The sequence below is a fragment of the Danio aesculapii genome, chromosome 3 (assembly GCF_903798145.1).
Source record: "Danio aesculapii chromosome 3, fDanAes4.1, whole genome shotgun sequence".
In the NCBI taxonomy this organism is placed as follows: domain Eukaryota; kingdom Metazoa; phylum Chordata; class Actinopteri; order Cypriniformes; family Danionidae; genus Danio; species Danio aesculapii.
The window spans coordinates 23097687-23115080 of NC_079437.1; the positions used below are offsets into that span (position 1 = coordinate 23097687).

Genomic DNA, 17394 nt, shown 5'->3' on the forward strand with positions numbered 1-17394 from the left:
GTATGTAAGTGTATCTCTTTAAGTAATTCTGTAGTCAAGGCCATTTGTGTCTCCAACAGAGTCTTTCTGTGCTGGTTGGTTTTAAATTGAATCAGCAAGCTCATATAGAAATGGATTCATTCATTTATTTTCCTTGGGCTTAGTCTCTTTATTCATCAGGAGTCGCCACAGCAGAATGAACCGCCAATTATCCAGCAAATGCCCTTCCAGGTGCAACCCAGTACAGGGAAACATCCATACACACTCATTTACACACACTCATACACTGCAGACAATTTTGTTTATTCAGTTCACCTATAGCGCATGTCTTTAGATTGTAGGGGAAACCGGAGCACCCAGAGGAGATTCACATGAACACAGGAAGAATATGCAAACTCCAGACAGAAATGCCAACTAACCCAGCTGGGACTCGGACCAGCGAACTTCTTGCTGTGAGGTGACAGTGCTAACCACTGAGCCACCATGTTGCTCTAAAGAAATAGATTTAGAGTTTAAATGAGACATATCATCATCATCTAACATTACTTGTAGCATCATGATCAGTTTCGGTTAATCAAGAAAAAAAAACACTGGTGTAACAAGAACACTGAACAGATCCATTAAATAATATTTAAAATACTTGTGACCAAACCAAATATCTGTAAGAGAGCCAATTGCAATCCTACACCCAAAAAATGCCAGATTGTTATAACTTTTATATATTTAATAAATTATTAAAATGTTATAAATATATATATATATATATATATATATATATATATATATATATATATATATATATATATATATATATATACAGCATTTTGGTTTGTCCTTAATTCAGATGTGGGTTGAAATAACCCAGCATTTTTAGAGTGTAGATAAGATCAGAATCGCATGAATTATTACATTTAATTTATTTATACATTTTTTGAAAGGAAGAGAACAGAAATTCAAGATATAAATTCGTAGTTCTGAGAAAGTCAAATTTGCGAGAAATAAAGTTGATAAAAAAATCTAAATAGCAAGAAATAAACTTTTGACCTTTGAATTGTGAGAAATAAAGTTAGAATTTTGAAAAAGCCTTAAAATAAATCAGATTAAAAATAAATCTTGAATAAATCCTATCATAAATAAATCATAAATTAAGTAAGTCTTATGAAAAAGCAGAATTGCAAGATATAAATGTCAAATTTCAAGCAATAAAGTCAGCATCGTGAACAATACAGTAAGATTGAGAGGATGACCATAAACTCATATTTGCAAGAAATAAAAGTCACACTTGAGAGAAGTCAGAATTTCATAATTAAAATGTTGAACTGCAAGAAATAAAGTCATAATTACACATTACAAACTTAAAAATACAATGGGAAAAATCTTTGGTATGGAGTAAGATTACCATTTTTAACCTTGCAGAAACAGACACCCATACTCACCTGTCAAACATTTATTTAAAGTAGGCATAGGACGATAACCGGTTTCAAGGTTTACCGCAGTTTGGAAAAGGTTTTAACACCACTAAATGTATCTGCTATACTGTTCCTAAGGTATACGTAAGGTTTTTTAAATGTTTTTTTAATGTGTTGTAAAGAAATCTGGGGCAACACTGTGGCACAGTAGGTAGTGCTGTCGCCTCACAGCATGAAGGTTGCTGGTTCAAGTCGGCTGTGTCAGTTGGCATTTCTGCGGTGAGTTTGCATGTTCTCCAGTGTTTGTGTGGATTTCCTCCGGGTGCTCCGGTTTCCCCCACAAGTCCAAAGACATGCGCTATGGGTGAATTGGGTAAGCTAAAAGTTGTCCTTAGTTTGTGTGTGTGTGAATGAGAGTGTATGGGTGTTTCCCAGGGATAGGTTGCAGCTGGAAGGGCATCCGCTACGTAAAACATATGCTGGATTAGTTGGCGGTGCATTCCGCTGTGGCGACCCCTGATTAACAGGGGGACTAAGGCGAAAAGAAAATGAATGAATGAAAGAAATCTGTGGTTGTGAAATGAATGAAGACAGCAGAAGTCAATGATTCATTTGAATTATTTACCTGACATGTTTACTGTTTCAAAATGTTTAAAATCTTTCCTAAAATAATGTGTTCAAGTTGTTGTGTTCAAGTTGTTGTTTTTTTTTGCTCACACATTTAAAAAGAATTTATTTTAGAGCAGTAATCGCACCGTGATACTGTAATATTTTTATCCAAGGTTATCATAAGTCTTCATAAAATTTGCTTAGTTTGTGTTATAAAGTATGTCTGTCACTTGCTTTAATATAGGCGTTTTCAGAAATATTTAAATTAATTGAGCATGAATCAAACAATGGGTCATTTGAGCCATATTCTCACTACAGCAATACTCTACTGCTGGACAAGACACTATTTGACTGACCTTTTGTGATCCTAAGACTGCTTTAATGAGTTACAGGATCCACTTTGTTCCAGTTGAGAGCCGCTTTTCTCCTCCTTTCCCTGCAGAGCCCTCTCTTTTACAACCTCAGGTGCTTCTGGATACACTTAGTGCTCACTGTATGTCACATGGGACAACCCGAGATCAACCTTTAGCTGACCTCTCTGGTATCTGTGCGCACACTGCCAAAAAAGATAGAATGAGAGAGTAAGAAATAGAAAGTGCCCTAAAAAGTCTTTCTATAATGTGCTTGAAATCATTTAAAATAGCTGTATATAAGATGTTTTTACATTACTTTGGACATACTGTATTTTTTTGGTTTAGGACAAATTGAAGATTTATAGGCATTTGAAGGATGTAATTATTATATTTTATTCACCAAGATATAAAATATAAAGACATAAATCGTTATTTTCAGGTCTCAAAAAAGTATGCAACATATTTTTTCATGCCTATTTGTGCAATAATTGAGAAAATGTAATTAAATCATTCACCATTCTGCACAGTGTCCAAATTATATGACTTGATATGATTTAAATATAATGAAATGATTTTCATAGTTATGTTTTTTATATAATTACAATTAATTCATTTGTAAAATTAAATATTATAATTTCTTTTAATGATGTGCATGATATAATTATGACTTTCACGTAGTCAATTAGCCAAGAAGACATTTGATTAATGTAAAACTACCTACATTTGTTTTAAAACTTAGATAATAGCTTATTATTAATATTTAATAAATAATAACAATGTTTAATACCTCTAATGATTGAAAAATATAATAACATATGGGTTACAGAAGGGTTACAGTAAATCAAAATTTCTAAAATAAAGAAGCAAACTAACAGCAAGAGATATTTAAAACTATTAGACTTTTTTGATGCCATTAATTTAGCTATTTTACTCAATAGCCTAAATAAAGTCAGAGAAGAGTTGGGAGCTGTACTAAAGGACTTTATGTTAGCAGCTGCAGCTACCATCTCACCATGACAGATTATTGGCTGTTTAATCATCTTTTTTTTCTTCAAAGATTTAAGACATTAAGCACTATTAAAACTTTTAGGGTCCCCCTTTGGCACATTTTACTCGTTTTGAAGTGTTTGGAGACGCACTCGTGATGTTGACACGCCAGAGTGTCTTTAACTTTAATCGAAATGCCACGAGCGTGAAAGTCATCAGGCTGTCACGGATCTGCGCGTGGCCATGACCGGCATGATAAAGAACCGGACGCTATTTCAGCGAGGAAAACGGCTAATGGGCGAAAGATGAGGAGAAAAACAATAGCGAAGCGCATACTGTACAATGGATACGAGAGATACGAGGAGACAGCCGAGGAAACCGGCGCGAGGGCGAACCACGTCTTCAGTGTATGTAAACATCAAGCTTTTGTCGCGTAGTGTCATTGTTTTGCAGAGCCTTGATTTAATTATGTGACTGATCTTTCAGCAAGAACCGGCGAAGAGGAGAAAATGGAGAGGACTAAATGGAGAGGACATCTCACCTTGTAATGTTGACTACATTAAGTTCAAAACAAAGGTCTGTTCGTGTTTTTATTGCTCAGTCAATATGACAGTCAGTTCTGTTTTTAGCTAATAGCTGAATAAATTAGATTGGCTTGCAACATCAATTCTTCTCATTTATTAGCTGTAAGATTTTAATAATGTAATGTAATACGTTACGTGAGAGACACAAACGATGCACTGAATATTTAATGTGACTTAGGTGCTTTAAATCGTTTCACATTTGTTTATATCTGTAGTTTAATGAAGGTTAATAGGATCATCAAATGAAGACACTAGAGGCATCGTTTGGGATTCCTCGCCCTGGCAAAACCCTCTGGAGGTCCATTAGGTAACGTTTCAAAAAGGAAAAAGCTTTCTAAGGGTCTAAAGGAAACCCCATTGTACTTAATAGGCTTTCACCAGTTTCTCAACAAATTCTGTTATTTGGGAAAGGTTTAAAGGTGCTTGCTTTTCTAATAAGAAGCTTGAGACATTTGGATTTGCCAGCGTGAAGAATGCTGATTGATGCCTATCAGTTTCTTAAAAACAAAACAAAAAAAAAACTGCCAAAACTGTAGTATTTTTAGTGAAACAGTAGCATTGCATTCATGTTTAATTCATATGGTTTTAATTTGCATTTAAACAGGCTTTTGAGGTTGATAAAGCCCTTGGAGATGCAGCTAGGGATACAGACTTTACTATGGAGGTAATGTGTATCACTACATAACACTAGCTGCTTTTTAAATAATATACCATTTAATTCAGTGCAAATTAAATAAGGCTTCTTAGTAAACATCCACAGTGAAATGCTTTTTGAGCCTAAAAAGAAAAGTGCAGTTACACCCACGGCTCTAAACAGTTGATTTCTTAACTGGATATGTTTCATCCAAAAATGAAAATTGATGCTCAGGGCATCCAAGATGCAGTGACTTGTTTTCTTCAGTGGAAGCAGATTTTTAGCTGAAACTGTGGTCCTATGTGATTCATACAATACAAAATAATAAATTTAGGTCTTGAAAGTGGAAGTGAAATTATTAATTACAGTTATTTACAGATTATAAAAACAGTATTTACAGAGTTACTACTTCAATCTGCAGTTTCATTACAGCTTGGATTGAGAGCCCACTGACTCATAATGACGCATATTAAAGTTTGGGAAAAATGTGAAAAGTCATTCATTCATTTTTCAGTATGTGTAAAACGAAGTGGACGCTGACAAAGGAGCGCATCAAAGGAGCAATGGTCAATGTAGGAACAAACAGATGTATACAAGAAATCCAGAGTCGTGATCGATAAACAGGCGGATGGTCAAAAGGCAGGCAGCATACAAAGTAAACAAAAAAACAAACTAAAAGCAAGGTTCAAACACGGAAGGCAAGGCATGGTATCGCTCACAAACTATAACAAGACTCAGCAACTAGTGTGTGTGTGTGTCTGTGTTGCTTTTAAAGTCCATCTAATCAGTCCGTTAGCGATCTGCACGTGGGTTTCCTCCGGGTGCTCCGGTTTCCCCTACAGTCCAAAGACATGCTGTATAGGTGAATTAAATAAGCTAAATTTGCCGTAGTGTATGAGTGTGAATGCGAGAGTGTATGGGTGTTTCCCAGGGCTGGGTTGCGGCTGGAAGGGCATCTGCTGTGTAAAACAGATGCTGGATAAGTTGGTGATTCATTCTGCTGTGGTGACCGTTGATGAATAAAGGGAGTAATCCGAAGGAAAATGAATGAATCAATAAAAAGAATCACCTACATTTTGGATGGCCAAAATGTGTGAATGATCCCTTTAAAAGCATTTTTGACTAAATGTGTTTAGAGCATTTAGATCCAAAAAGTGAATTGCAGTTACACAATTTCTGCTCCAAACACTTGCTTTCCATAAACATTTATTAAATTACTGATAGTACTCAAACCTCACATGACCATCATAGTGCTTATTCTACTCAGTTAATAATGTGATGCAAATAATCTCCCTTCAGGTGCTCGGAAGCCTCCAATCACGTTCAAGGGCGGAGCTTATTGCCATGGTGTTGAGCATGCAGAGGGAGATGGACGGCCTCCGAGAGCAGATCAGGAGCCTCACAGGTAAAGTAGCAGACTTTTGAAATGAGGAGGAAAAGTGCCACTTGCTGGTATTTTTTTGTTTTGGTTTTAGTGTGGTTTTAGTTCCATTGCCAGAGAATCCCAAAAGCTTTCCTTCGACTGACTCATTCACAGATAATTTCATATTTCGAGATCATTGCAATTTGAGGAAAAGTTCAGCAAGTTCACAGAAGATTTAGTGTTACTGTGCTGTGCCATGTTACACAACAGTTTAACACTGGTGAGACAATTTCAGAATGCATTCATATGTTTTTTTTGTGCAGCTTGTGGGAAGTTGGCTCAGACACTTGAAGAGTTGATCGAGAGGAGTGATAGATGGCTGTGCTGCTGCCACAAAGCTGCAACTCTCAGCATTCCTAGGGAGCAGGAGAGAAGCAGGCCACCCAGTCACATCTCTCCTCCAGCAGAGCTCAGTGGAACAACAGCTGAATGTGCAAGTTCAGAGCAGCAGGGGTGTGGTCAGTATGAGGTCACACAAACAATGCCGCAGAGGAATGGAGCGCCCCTCGAACAAAAAGTAAGAGTTCAGCTTCGTAGATACCAAAACCAAGACAGTTTCAGAACTTGTTCATGATATATTTTTTGGTAAAATTCAATATACATTTTTAGAAATCCCAACTCTAATGTTCCTTTAAATAATGGGAAAATGTGTAATGTTTACATTGGAAACTATTTTTTTAAAAAAAATAAGAATAGAAAATATGTGTATGCACATCTAACAGGAAAAAACTAATCTATTTTCAAAGTTTTAAAATAATCAACATGATACAGAATGCCTTTTTTTATTTTTATTTTTCTAGTGAAAAAATAACCAAACAAACTTTTTTCTACTGTTTATTTGATTTTAGTTTTGAAGTGCAAACTATGCTTTTTTGTTTGTTTGTTAAAAAACCTATTTAAATAATGTGTAAAACAGAAATAAGTTTAAATTTAATATTTGTTTCTTCACAGACTGTTTTCAGTTGTTCTAATATCAAAACAATTGTTTTTTACTCCTGTTTATTGTAGGGCTGCAGTAATGACTTTTTAAAATCAACATTTTATCTGTTTTGAATAATCATACATCATACCCAATGTTTATATATACAAAATGAAATAAAGTATGTATTTTTTCTAGAAGTAGTGTAAAACAAAGATTGCAATATAAAGTGATTTTATTGTTCAAAAAACAGTATTTTAAATGTATATGTGAATTATAATTAAATTAATAGTTTATTATTAATGCAGGTAATAAAATATTACATGCATTGGATAAATTTTAGGATTTTAAGTGCACTTGTGATCCATTTGAAACTAAAATTCGATGTCCAATGACTAATATTTGGCTTTTTTGCTTGACCAGTTTTTTAAATGCTTAGTTTATTTATGGCAGCAACATTCTCTTTACTTGATGTTGTGCAAAGTAGAAATATTATGCATTTTAAGGAAAACTTAAAGTTAGTTTTAGGTTATTGGCATGGTTCTTCATGCCCGCTACAAAGACGTAACATTTAAAGATATTGTTGATTATTTAAAAATTATTTGTAGGTTTCACTCATTGTTTGGTGACTTTTAGTTCTTTAGAATAAGGGTTGCATGGTCATCAGCCTGGCCGATTAATGTTGATGATATTAAGCATTTTTTTGGATATCAGTATGTGTCATTTTCAAAATCTTTTTGCCAGTAAAATAATTTTATTTTGTAGTAACTCAGATGTAAATGCTGCTCCATCTCAAGGCACTGAGTCAGAATTTGAGTCACTTATAATGTGCATTTGCATCAAAACATATTTCTAAACACGAGACGCATTTATGATCTTGTCCAACAAAACACAACATTTAATAACAAGTTACTCTATACTCACTTCATAGTGGAAGTAGTTTGGTGAGTTGATGTGTCTTCCGATACGCAATACTAAGTCATAATTACTTACTCCCAGGGCCATTTATATCGGAGTTGATATTTAGCTGCACTATATTGGTGTTTCGTAACATCTTTTTTTTACGAGGTGGGTTGTTAGCCCAACACTCAAACCTCTACCTGGAGGACCAGGACATACACTACAGACAATTTAGTTACCCAATTCACCTATAGCACATGTCTTTGCACCACGCCAACACGGGGAGAACATGCAAACTCCACACAGAAATGCCAACTGACCTAGTCAGGACTCGAACCAGCAACCTTCTTGCTGTGAGGCAACAGCGCAATAACAAAACAGTTAGCATTGCTTTACAAATATACTTCATAATGAAATATCCAAGAAGGGCTGAACAACGATATATTGTTATAACAATAAACTGACATGGTATTGTAATTTTTCTTGAGAATCACACAGCCCTATGAGAAGTAACAGCTGATCACATTACATACTCTTCAACTAATGAGCAATTTAATAGCTATATTATTTCAACATTAATATTTGCAGTCTCAGAAGTAAAGATATGTACAAAGACATAAAGTTTTTGTCAGACCCCTAGTTATTTCTAATTTTAACGTTAATCAAAATTTTCCACCAGACATATTTATCAGTTAAAATATTGGTTATTGGTCTAATCAGGGGTTCTCATAATTTTTAGCCTGAGACCCCCAAAATAACAATGCCAGTGACTCACAACCACCACATTCCTTGGAGGTGGCTATAAATATGCAAATGTTGCACACACAACAATAGGCCTACATAAACACTAGTATATTGACAACACAAAAAAGTGCAACAACTATAGGCTATAAGTTATATAGTCATTTATTAATTTGTTAAATTTAATATTAACCTCATTTAATGAGACTGGTGGGCACAATGTTTTCAGCACAAGTCTATTCTTGGTTTAATTTTGGAGACCGCCACTGGAAGATCATCCTCTATGTTCAGTTGTGGCCTGTATTTATTTTTAATGTATTTGATTGTCATAAAGGTGTCAGAAAGTTTAATCTGGTGCTATGAAATCAATCTGCTGCAGCTGATGCTATTGCTGTGTTGTTATTCTACCGTAAACACACCAATCCATTGAAAAAAAATGTAAAGGCTGATGGCTTTTTATTTGCATGTTGTTGCTTTTTTATGTAACTATTAACTACTATTTTTTATTTTCTGTACGTTGTGAGTAAAATATAGTATTTCTAATTGGTCAATAAAATTTATTTGACTTTTGGAAATCACAGAGCGACTCCCTGTCATTGTCCCGTGACCCCTCAGAGGGAAACCACTGGTCTACATAACCAATAATCAACAATAATTTGTGTCAGCATTGACCCTGAACAACACAAACCCAGCATTGCATCAAAAATATACTTTACTATGATGAAAATTTCAAAGAAGAGAAGAGAGTCTTCATTTTACCTAAATGTTCATTGCTACAACAGTTGAAATCAAAATTATTAGCCCTCCTGTGATTTTATTTTTATTTTTTTTCAAATATTTCCCAAATGATGTTTAACAGAGTAATACATTTTTTCACACTATTTTCTGTAATATTTTATTCTTCTAGAGAAAGTCTTATTTGTTTTATTTTAGCTAGAATAAAAGTAGTTTTAATTTTTTAAAATCCATTTAAAGGTCAAAGTTAATAGCTGTCTTAAGCATTTTTTATTGTCTACAGAACAAACCATCGTTATGCAGTGATTTGTCTAATTACTCTAAACTGCTTAGTTAACCTAATTAACCTAGTTAAGTTGCACTTTAGGCAGAATACCTGTGTCTTGGAAAATATCTAGTAAAATATTATGTACTGTCATCATGGCAAAGATAAAAGAAATCAGTTATTAGAATAGAGTTATTAAAATTGTCATATTTGGAAATGTTGAAAAAATCTTCTAATTCAGGAGGGCTAATAATTCTGACTTCAACTCTATATCAGTTCAAAACTTCAGTTATCTGTCTACTCGATCTTGAAAAATGCATATCAGTTGATCGCAGTTTTATTGTGTGTTTCTCTAGGTTATCACTGCTGATCTACTAGAGCACTGTAACACAGGGACCACCGCTCAAAAACTAACCAACGACCTGCTGCGCAGCCTCTATGACAGAGACTGTCTGGCTTCTCACTCAATCTCAGGCATCGTTAACAGCAAACGAGGGATGCCGAAGCCAGCTCTTCCTGCCCATGAGATCCAGGCCATTTTAAGTACGTATAAGGGTTGCTTTGTAACAAGTTCTGAACGATGGGCGTACTTTAGTTAGTATGAGAATGTGTCCAGTTCCATTTCATTAACTGCAATCAGGACAGGAAGTTTTGATTAATTGTGATCTTAAGGTTGTTGTTTTGATTACCAGTGAAATGTTCTCCGCAGGGACAGTGCAACAGTTCTTCCCTGGAAAGACAGATTCAGAAATAAAGGGCTACATTCGACAGAAGCTTCAGAATGAGGCCAAGAGGCTTCGGAAAAGGCCACATCCTGCTGATGAATTATTGGTGGGATCTCTGGAGGAGGCAGGAGCAATGTATGAGCATTGAGAGTTGGCATCTTCAATGAACTTGAAGAATTCACAATTTAGCATCACAAAAGTCTGTTAGTAACCTTTAAGGGATAGTTTTGTCACATTAGTTCTGTCATAATTTACCTCAGTTTTTAGACTTGTTTGCATGTAGGTTTGAAATGATATGAAGGTGAGTAAATCATGACAGAACTTTTCATTTTAAGTAAGAGTGCACAGTTAACTGAAATAGCACAGAAAATCCAAAGAGCAGTAAAGAGAAAATAGAGTAAAGAGCAGTACTGTGGTCATTTACATTTGCGAAGTGTGTATTCAGTGTTTGTCAGGGTCTCATAAGAACACGGCTCACAGAAAATTATGAGCTGTGATGGTACTTATTTTAAGTGCTTTTGAGAAGACAAATTGCACCAAATATCATGACAAAACAAGAAGTGCTTAAAAAGAGAAGCCTCAAGATATTTTAGCATTGAATGAATGTGGTATTTAAATGCCTTTTGATTGATTGATTCATCACAATTTCACAATTTAACAGTTGCAATCTCATATTTTGGACAATTCAATACAACAATAGAAACATTTTTTCATATTTTAAGGTTTTTATTCATTAGTAGCAATAATAATCCAATAATTAATTACAATTATTTTATATATAGGGTGGCGTGGTGGCGCGGTGGGTAGCTCTGTTGCTTCACAGCAAGACATTCGCTGGTTCGAGCCTCGGTTGGGTCAGTTGGCATTTCTGTGTGGAGTTTGCATGTTCTCCCCATGTTTGTGTGGGTTTCCCCCACAAGTCCAAACACATGTGCAGTATGTGTGTGAATGAGAGTGAATGGGTGTTTCCCAGTGATGGGTTGCAGCTGGAAGGGTATCTGCTGCATAAAACATGCTGGATAAGTCGGCGGTTCATCTGTGGCGACCCCAGATTAATAGAGACTAAGCCGAAAAGAAAATGAATGAATGAATTTGATATATATTAATCTTATATGACATACAGTTTAATCACGGAGTCCTACAAACAAGCACAGCAAACCTGGAGCTTTATTTATTTTATATCACATTTTAAATCCCAATCATACTATTCATCAGCACAATCGCAAATACATTTCTCCCCACAAATTGTGCACTCCTATTTTTAAGTGAACTATCCCTTTAAGATTGTATCTGAATGGTTTTGTCAACGTTATAGAGTACATGACAAGCTATGTATGTATGATTTTTATCATTTTGATTACACAAAACTGTGACTTTTCTATTGAAATGAAATTGCAAAGCGAACCTTGGAGTCACAGTTCGAAGTAGATGAAAAAACAGTAGCTTCGGCGTATCACTGCCAGACGTTATAACACACTGTTTGTCGTGCGCTAAAACTTGGAGTGAAGTAGACTAAAGCTGCGAACCCAGCAGCAGATGGTTAAGCATCGCTCTCCTGTAAAATTACATGGATGTCACTTGGTAGGGGGGTTACATCGTGATTGATGTAGTTCAGACTTGTGGTATTTTAGTTGATCACATGTTGAAAGTGTGCCCGCCGTGTAACGTGAATATATTTTCTGTGAGTGTGTGTGATGTGACGCACATGTGCCTCTTCTATTGGACTCCTTACTGTGGCCTTATCAGTCAGAAAACGCAGTAGTACAGTTCGAAACCACTGTGATAATATCCATTAAAAGAAACGACATGTCTGTCTTGAATGCGTTGCGTCTACTTTTTTTGTGTGTCTTGATTGCAGATTCTGTTCTATTGATTCGACTGCATGAAAGCGTACACCATTTCACCTTTCCAGACAGAAGCACGCAGGCTCCTGAAGGCCGACGGCTGTGTGAGTAAATTAACCCCGCACTCACCAGCTGTATCACCACACACACACCCCTTTCTAGGGAGAAAAACACATCAGCGAACACATGGCACAAAGGACGGCGTGGGAACTGCATATGGTACATAATCAATAGGCCTTATCGCGCACACACAACCCAAACCGCAGACGCACCAGCATTGGGCTAGACCATTATCAGTGATACATGACCCTAATCCATTTATGTGTCAATGATACAACAGATTGGGGTTCAGGAAAACAGCGGTGTCGCACTAGGGACGATATCTCCACCGATCCAGCCATCTTACAGACCCCGGCTGTATTTCCACTGGCCCGATCTGCTAACAGCAAATCAATGGGCTTCTTTTGTTTCTTCAGGTTCAGACATCCTCATTGTGTCATTGCGTTATCGCTGGCTTGTGCGTAAATCGCTTTGAATTCGCCACCAGGATAGAGGCCTCTCCTTCAATGTTTTCTTTTATCTAATGCGAGGATGTAAACGTTGCGAGGAAGCGAATATTTCAGCGCCGCCATTTGATCTCTTGAAGGCTCCGGCTGATTTACGAATATGAGTTGTGTGCGCCAATATTTTCACTGCGCAGTCAAAGAAAACTTCAAAGTTGGAGGTTGGAGCGTTGAACAGTCCTGCGGGCTTGCATCCTTCTCTGAAGGGGCCAATGCAAACACGCCTCGGCCCTCGGCGGGACTCTCGCTGAACCTGGGTAAAAACAGCAGGGAAGACAACCGAAATTAAACGTTTGCAGAACGCAGGAGAAACGCCTCCTTCTGTAGGCCCATGCGTTTCCTGCAGAGCTGTAATATGTCATCTGGGCAGCCACTTTGGTGGAGGACATATCCCACAATGCCCTGCAAGGCAGGGTGCCATGGTACCCGTTGCGGCTCACTAACACGCCTCCACGTGCCATCTTAACTTTTCATTTGTCTTCTTCTACCTGTCAAGCAGAGGAGGAAATTATTCGGAGGAACGCACCTCCCCAGTGGATTCCTGATCTATCATTTGTGCTTCTGTGCTTTTAAATGACTTTGCACTTCTGTTCAAGGAGTCACAAGCGTCTTGGATGAGCAGAAAAAGTCTGTTTTGATCATCTTAATCCTGGCCCTAGTATATATTGTACTTTTTTAGAGATTTATTCAGTATAATATAATACCACAGACCACTATTGTTTTGCTTTGAACTAATTATTTGAAGGTCTGCTAATTAGATCTTTTTTCTTTCTTTTCTTTGTCATGAATATCCATTTTTGTTTGGATTACATTGCAATACTCCAGGTTTTAGGTTTTATTTGGATTTTTTTAAATACCCAAACTCCTGGTTTTACTGTGAGTTTGATTTTGCATTTGAGTAATGTCAGATCAAACAGTCATGCTGCGTTTTGACCTCAAATATAAGCCCTAACAGCTGTTTTGCCTTGTTGTTGCAGTTGTTGTGTATATGTTGTCTAAACATCTGTGTTTTTGTTTATTTATACATTTTTTAGGTTTTTAGCATTTGGGTATTACACCATCAAACAGCAGTATCCCTTTGTTTTCATCTTTTATATCTGTAATATAAGTCCTAACAGCTGTTTTGTTTTTATTTTACACTCCTTCGCTGTACGTCATTTTGTTCAGATCGTGCATTTGTGCAATGCAAACCCGAACAGCTGAATCGCATTGTGTTATTTTGAACGCGGGTGCATTATTCAATAAACCTCGGCACTGTTTTAATTAGACGCCTTTGCCTCATCTTGGGAATCTTGTTGTTCTGTCTGTCACCGGAAAAGACCAGCTGTCATGTTTCCAGATCAACAAAGGCTGTTTTTATGTGCACTCTCACGGGCTACGTATGAGTTTTCCACCAGCGAAAAGGACGCAGTGATCTGAGCACGGTTGACATTCATAGTCATGCGTGTAGGAAGAATGTTGTGTTTTTTCTGCACCCGTTCCTTCCTCCCGCTGAGCAGTGCATGTTCAATTAAAGCGCAGGGGGGTGAACCATTGGTCCAAACCAAACAGAACACGCATACGGCAGCCGCGAACCAAAGGAGACAGGCCCGGGACGGTCAGCTGTCAGGCCAACACGGCCCCTGGAGAGGCAGGAGGGTGAAGCAAACACCTGCCCCGCTCTGATCTGTGGGGAATTACTCTGACTGAGAGCAGATGAGGATCCTTAAAACCCAGAGAGCGAGTGAGGAGGAGGAGGACGGCGAAAATGCGAGCATCTGTCCAATGAGGAGAGTGGAATTTATTTATTATCAGGAGGAAGAGGTGGTTCCATGGGGTGGTTTGATTAATGTCCAACCCTCCATCTTGTCAGTCCGTTTTTGTCTGCTGAAAGGAAAACAAAGCACGGGGGGTTGAGAGAGAGAGAGAGGGGTGGTGGGGGGTGTTCGGTTAATGGCTGCCACTGAGGTTTCTTTTCATGTCGCTTGGGCCCGTCAGCTTTGATTGATGGCTCAGACAATGATTGGACGGACCCTTAGCTCCTGCTCACCAACCATGGGCATTATGGGGAAAAAAGAGAGAAAATGGAAGAGCGAGGGGGAGAGAGAGAGTGCACGTCCAATCAGAGGCCAGAAAAGCACCTGTGCAGCCAATCAGAGGAAGGGAGAAAATAGAGCGAGAAACCAAGCTAGAGAGAGAGAGAGAGAAAGGAACATGGAAAATGAGAAAATAGAGACGGACAGAATGAATAAAAGAGGTGGAGATTTAGATGAAGCCTGTCTGATCTCACTCGATTATATATGTGGATGTAACAGTCGGTGTGTGTAACCACTCCATCCAAACCTGTTCACTCTTTATCTCTCTCTCCCTGCGTGCTTTTTTTTTGGCATCTCAAACCGCAGTTTTTTTTTCGAGGCTGTAAGAATATGAAGCAGCGTCTACGTCTGTCTGACATGCTGTCAGCAAATCTGTCTGTGAATATGTTCACATGAGGTCAACATGCTACACATGTACTGCTGTGTTTTGTGTCATGTGACAGTAAAAACAAAGCCTAAAATAGGTTTTAGTGGTAATCACAGTTTTTGGAGCTGCTCAGAGCGAGAAGTGACTTGAGGCACACTGAAACAGACAGAAACGGGAAGCAGCTTTTCTTTCGGGACTACCTCAAAGCAGGAGCTGTCTGTCATAATTTCCCAAGGCCGAAAGAACTGTTGAAGCATGGTTCTGTCAGCAAAAATTCCCTTTGAGAATTTCGGACAGAAAAAAAAATTAAATAGTGATTTTTGAGTCATTTGGCCAGCCAAGATTATAACCTGGCTTGTGCAATTATTTACTTTATGTTTTTTTTTTAATTCAGTATTATATTATTTTCAAATGATATATTTTTCCAAATATAAATTATGTTTAATTTTATAATTATTCATATTAAACTGTTTATATTGAAACCAGTTAATATATGTAAAACTTGCTATATCTGCTGACGCTTAGGCTTTATATACTGAACATTTTATGTATGTATAAAACAGATTTCATAGTATACAAAAGCATACTGTGAGATTATTAAAACACTTAATATAGTGCTCAAGTATTAGCAGCTGCAATAATTCACTCAATTGTTTTAAAAGACCTTATAACAAAAAATTATTAAAAATGCTTGTTATTGCAGGGATATAGTTATCATGCATATATTGAGCTCATATGACCTCAATGTAGCCTTGAAAGGTCTACTGTTATGTTTCACACACTATTATTAAATCATAACATGCAGCATATTGATCAGAAAATTAGATCAGTTAGATTAGATTTCTTTAAAAATTAGATTAATTTCACTTTTTTCCCGATGAAATGCAAAGCAATTAAAAAAAATATTTTCTTGAGTTTTCATTTGAACACATTGTTTTAAAATGCATTTTACCACAAAACTGAAGCCTTTAATATTTACAAAAGAAATACAACTGAAACTAAGCATGCAGATTGAGTTCATATGATCTTAATAAAGCATTGAAACGCAATTGGATATTACAGTGCTCAGCATAATTGAGTACACCCCATTTTCAAAATGAATATTTTTATCCATTTCTCAGTGAATATAGGCAATGCATTTTGGTGCATTTAAACAAAACAGATTCATTAAACAGATATATTTATTAAAATAATATTTTAGTCACAAATATATTTAGAAATTTAAAAATAATACAATATAATTCAAGCTAAAAAAATTACAACCTACAAAATTTCCACAAAATTTTTCCATTTTTTACTTCTCTTGATTTTTCCTTTTTTTAAATTTGTGCTTAATATTTTTCTATAACATATAAATTTGGCTGTACTAGTTTTTGGACCATTATTGTAAGTTATTTTGTTAAATAAGCTCCAGATTTGGCTTCAGTACTGACTAATCTAATGTATATACACAAATATAATATTTTATAGCTTCATATAAAAAAATATGAATTTAAAAGAAAGATTTGTGAGAGGTAAACTCATATATCGCTGTATATATATATATATATATATATATATATATATATATATATATATATATATATATATATATATATATATATATATGTATATATATATATATGTATATATATATATATATATATGTATATATATATATATATATATATGTATATATATATATATATATATATATATATATATATATATATATATATATATATATATATATATATATATATATATATATATATATATATACCATTGATTTTTTTTTCTATTTATTATTTCATATTTAGTTTGGTCTGTTTTTTTTTTTTTTTTTTGTATTTAAGACCAAAGTATTTTATTTTATTTTGTTATTATTTTTTTTGGTCTGGATCTTTTGTATATATATATATATAGGCTCAAACTATTTTATATTCAATTTGATTTGTTTCTTCACTTTTTGTTTAGTCTGCAATTCTTGTATAACGTTTATGCCCAAACTACTATTGATTTGTTTTTGATTTATTTCTTCATTTAGTTTGGTCTTGTGGTCTTGGTTTTGTATGTACAATTCAAAATTCATTTTTATCTTCAGTCTATATATTTTGCAATATATAGGGCCAAGCTACATTGATTTAGTTATTTATTGTCATCTTTTGTCTGATCTGGGTCTTTTGCATAAGCCCAGAACATTATAGGGTGTTGGTCTGAATATTTCATATACACTATATAAGGCCAAACTACTTTTGGTTTCTTTTTATTGTTTTTCTTTTCCACATTTTATTTGCTTTGAA

General features: G+C 35.7%; 1 protein-coding gene across 1 annotated transcript; it reads left to right on the top strand.

Annotated features, from left to right (window-relative positions):
* Window positions 1–3433: 3433 nt before the first annotated feature.
* LOC130221085 (uncharacterized) lies at window positions 3434–13396 on the top strand. Its single transcript, XM_056453402.1, has 7 exons — window positions 3434–3744; window positions 3824–3913; window positions 4526–4585; window positions 5855–5960; window positions 6242–6495; window positions 9895–10081; window positions 10248–13396. Exons 1-7 carry the CDS (start codon window positions 3643–3645, stop codon window positions 10409–10411), a joined length of 963 nt encoding a protein of 320 aa, XP_056309377.1. The 5' UTR covers window positions 3434–3642; the 3' UTR covers window positions 10412–13396.
* The last annotated feature ends 3998 nt before the right edge of the window (window positions 13397–17394 follow it).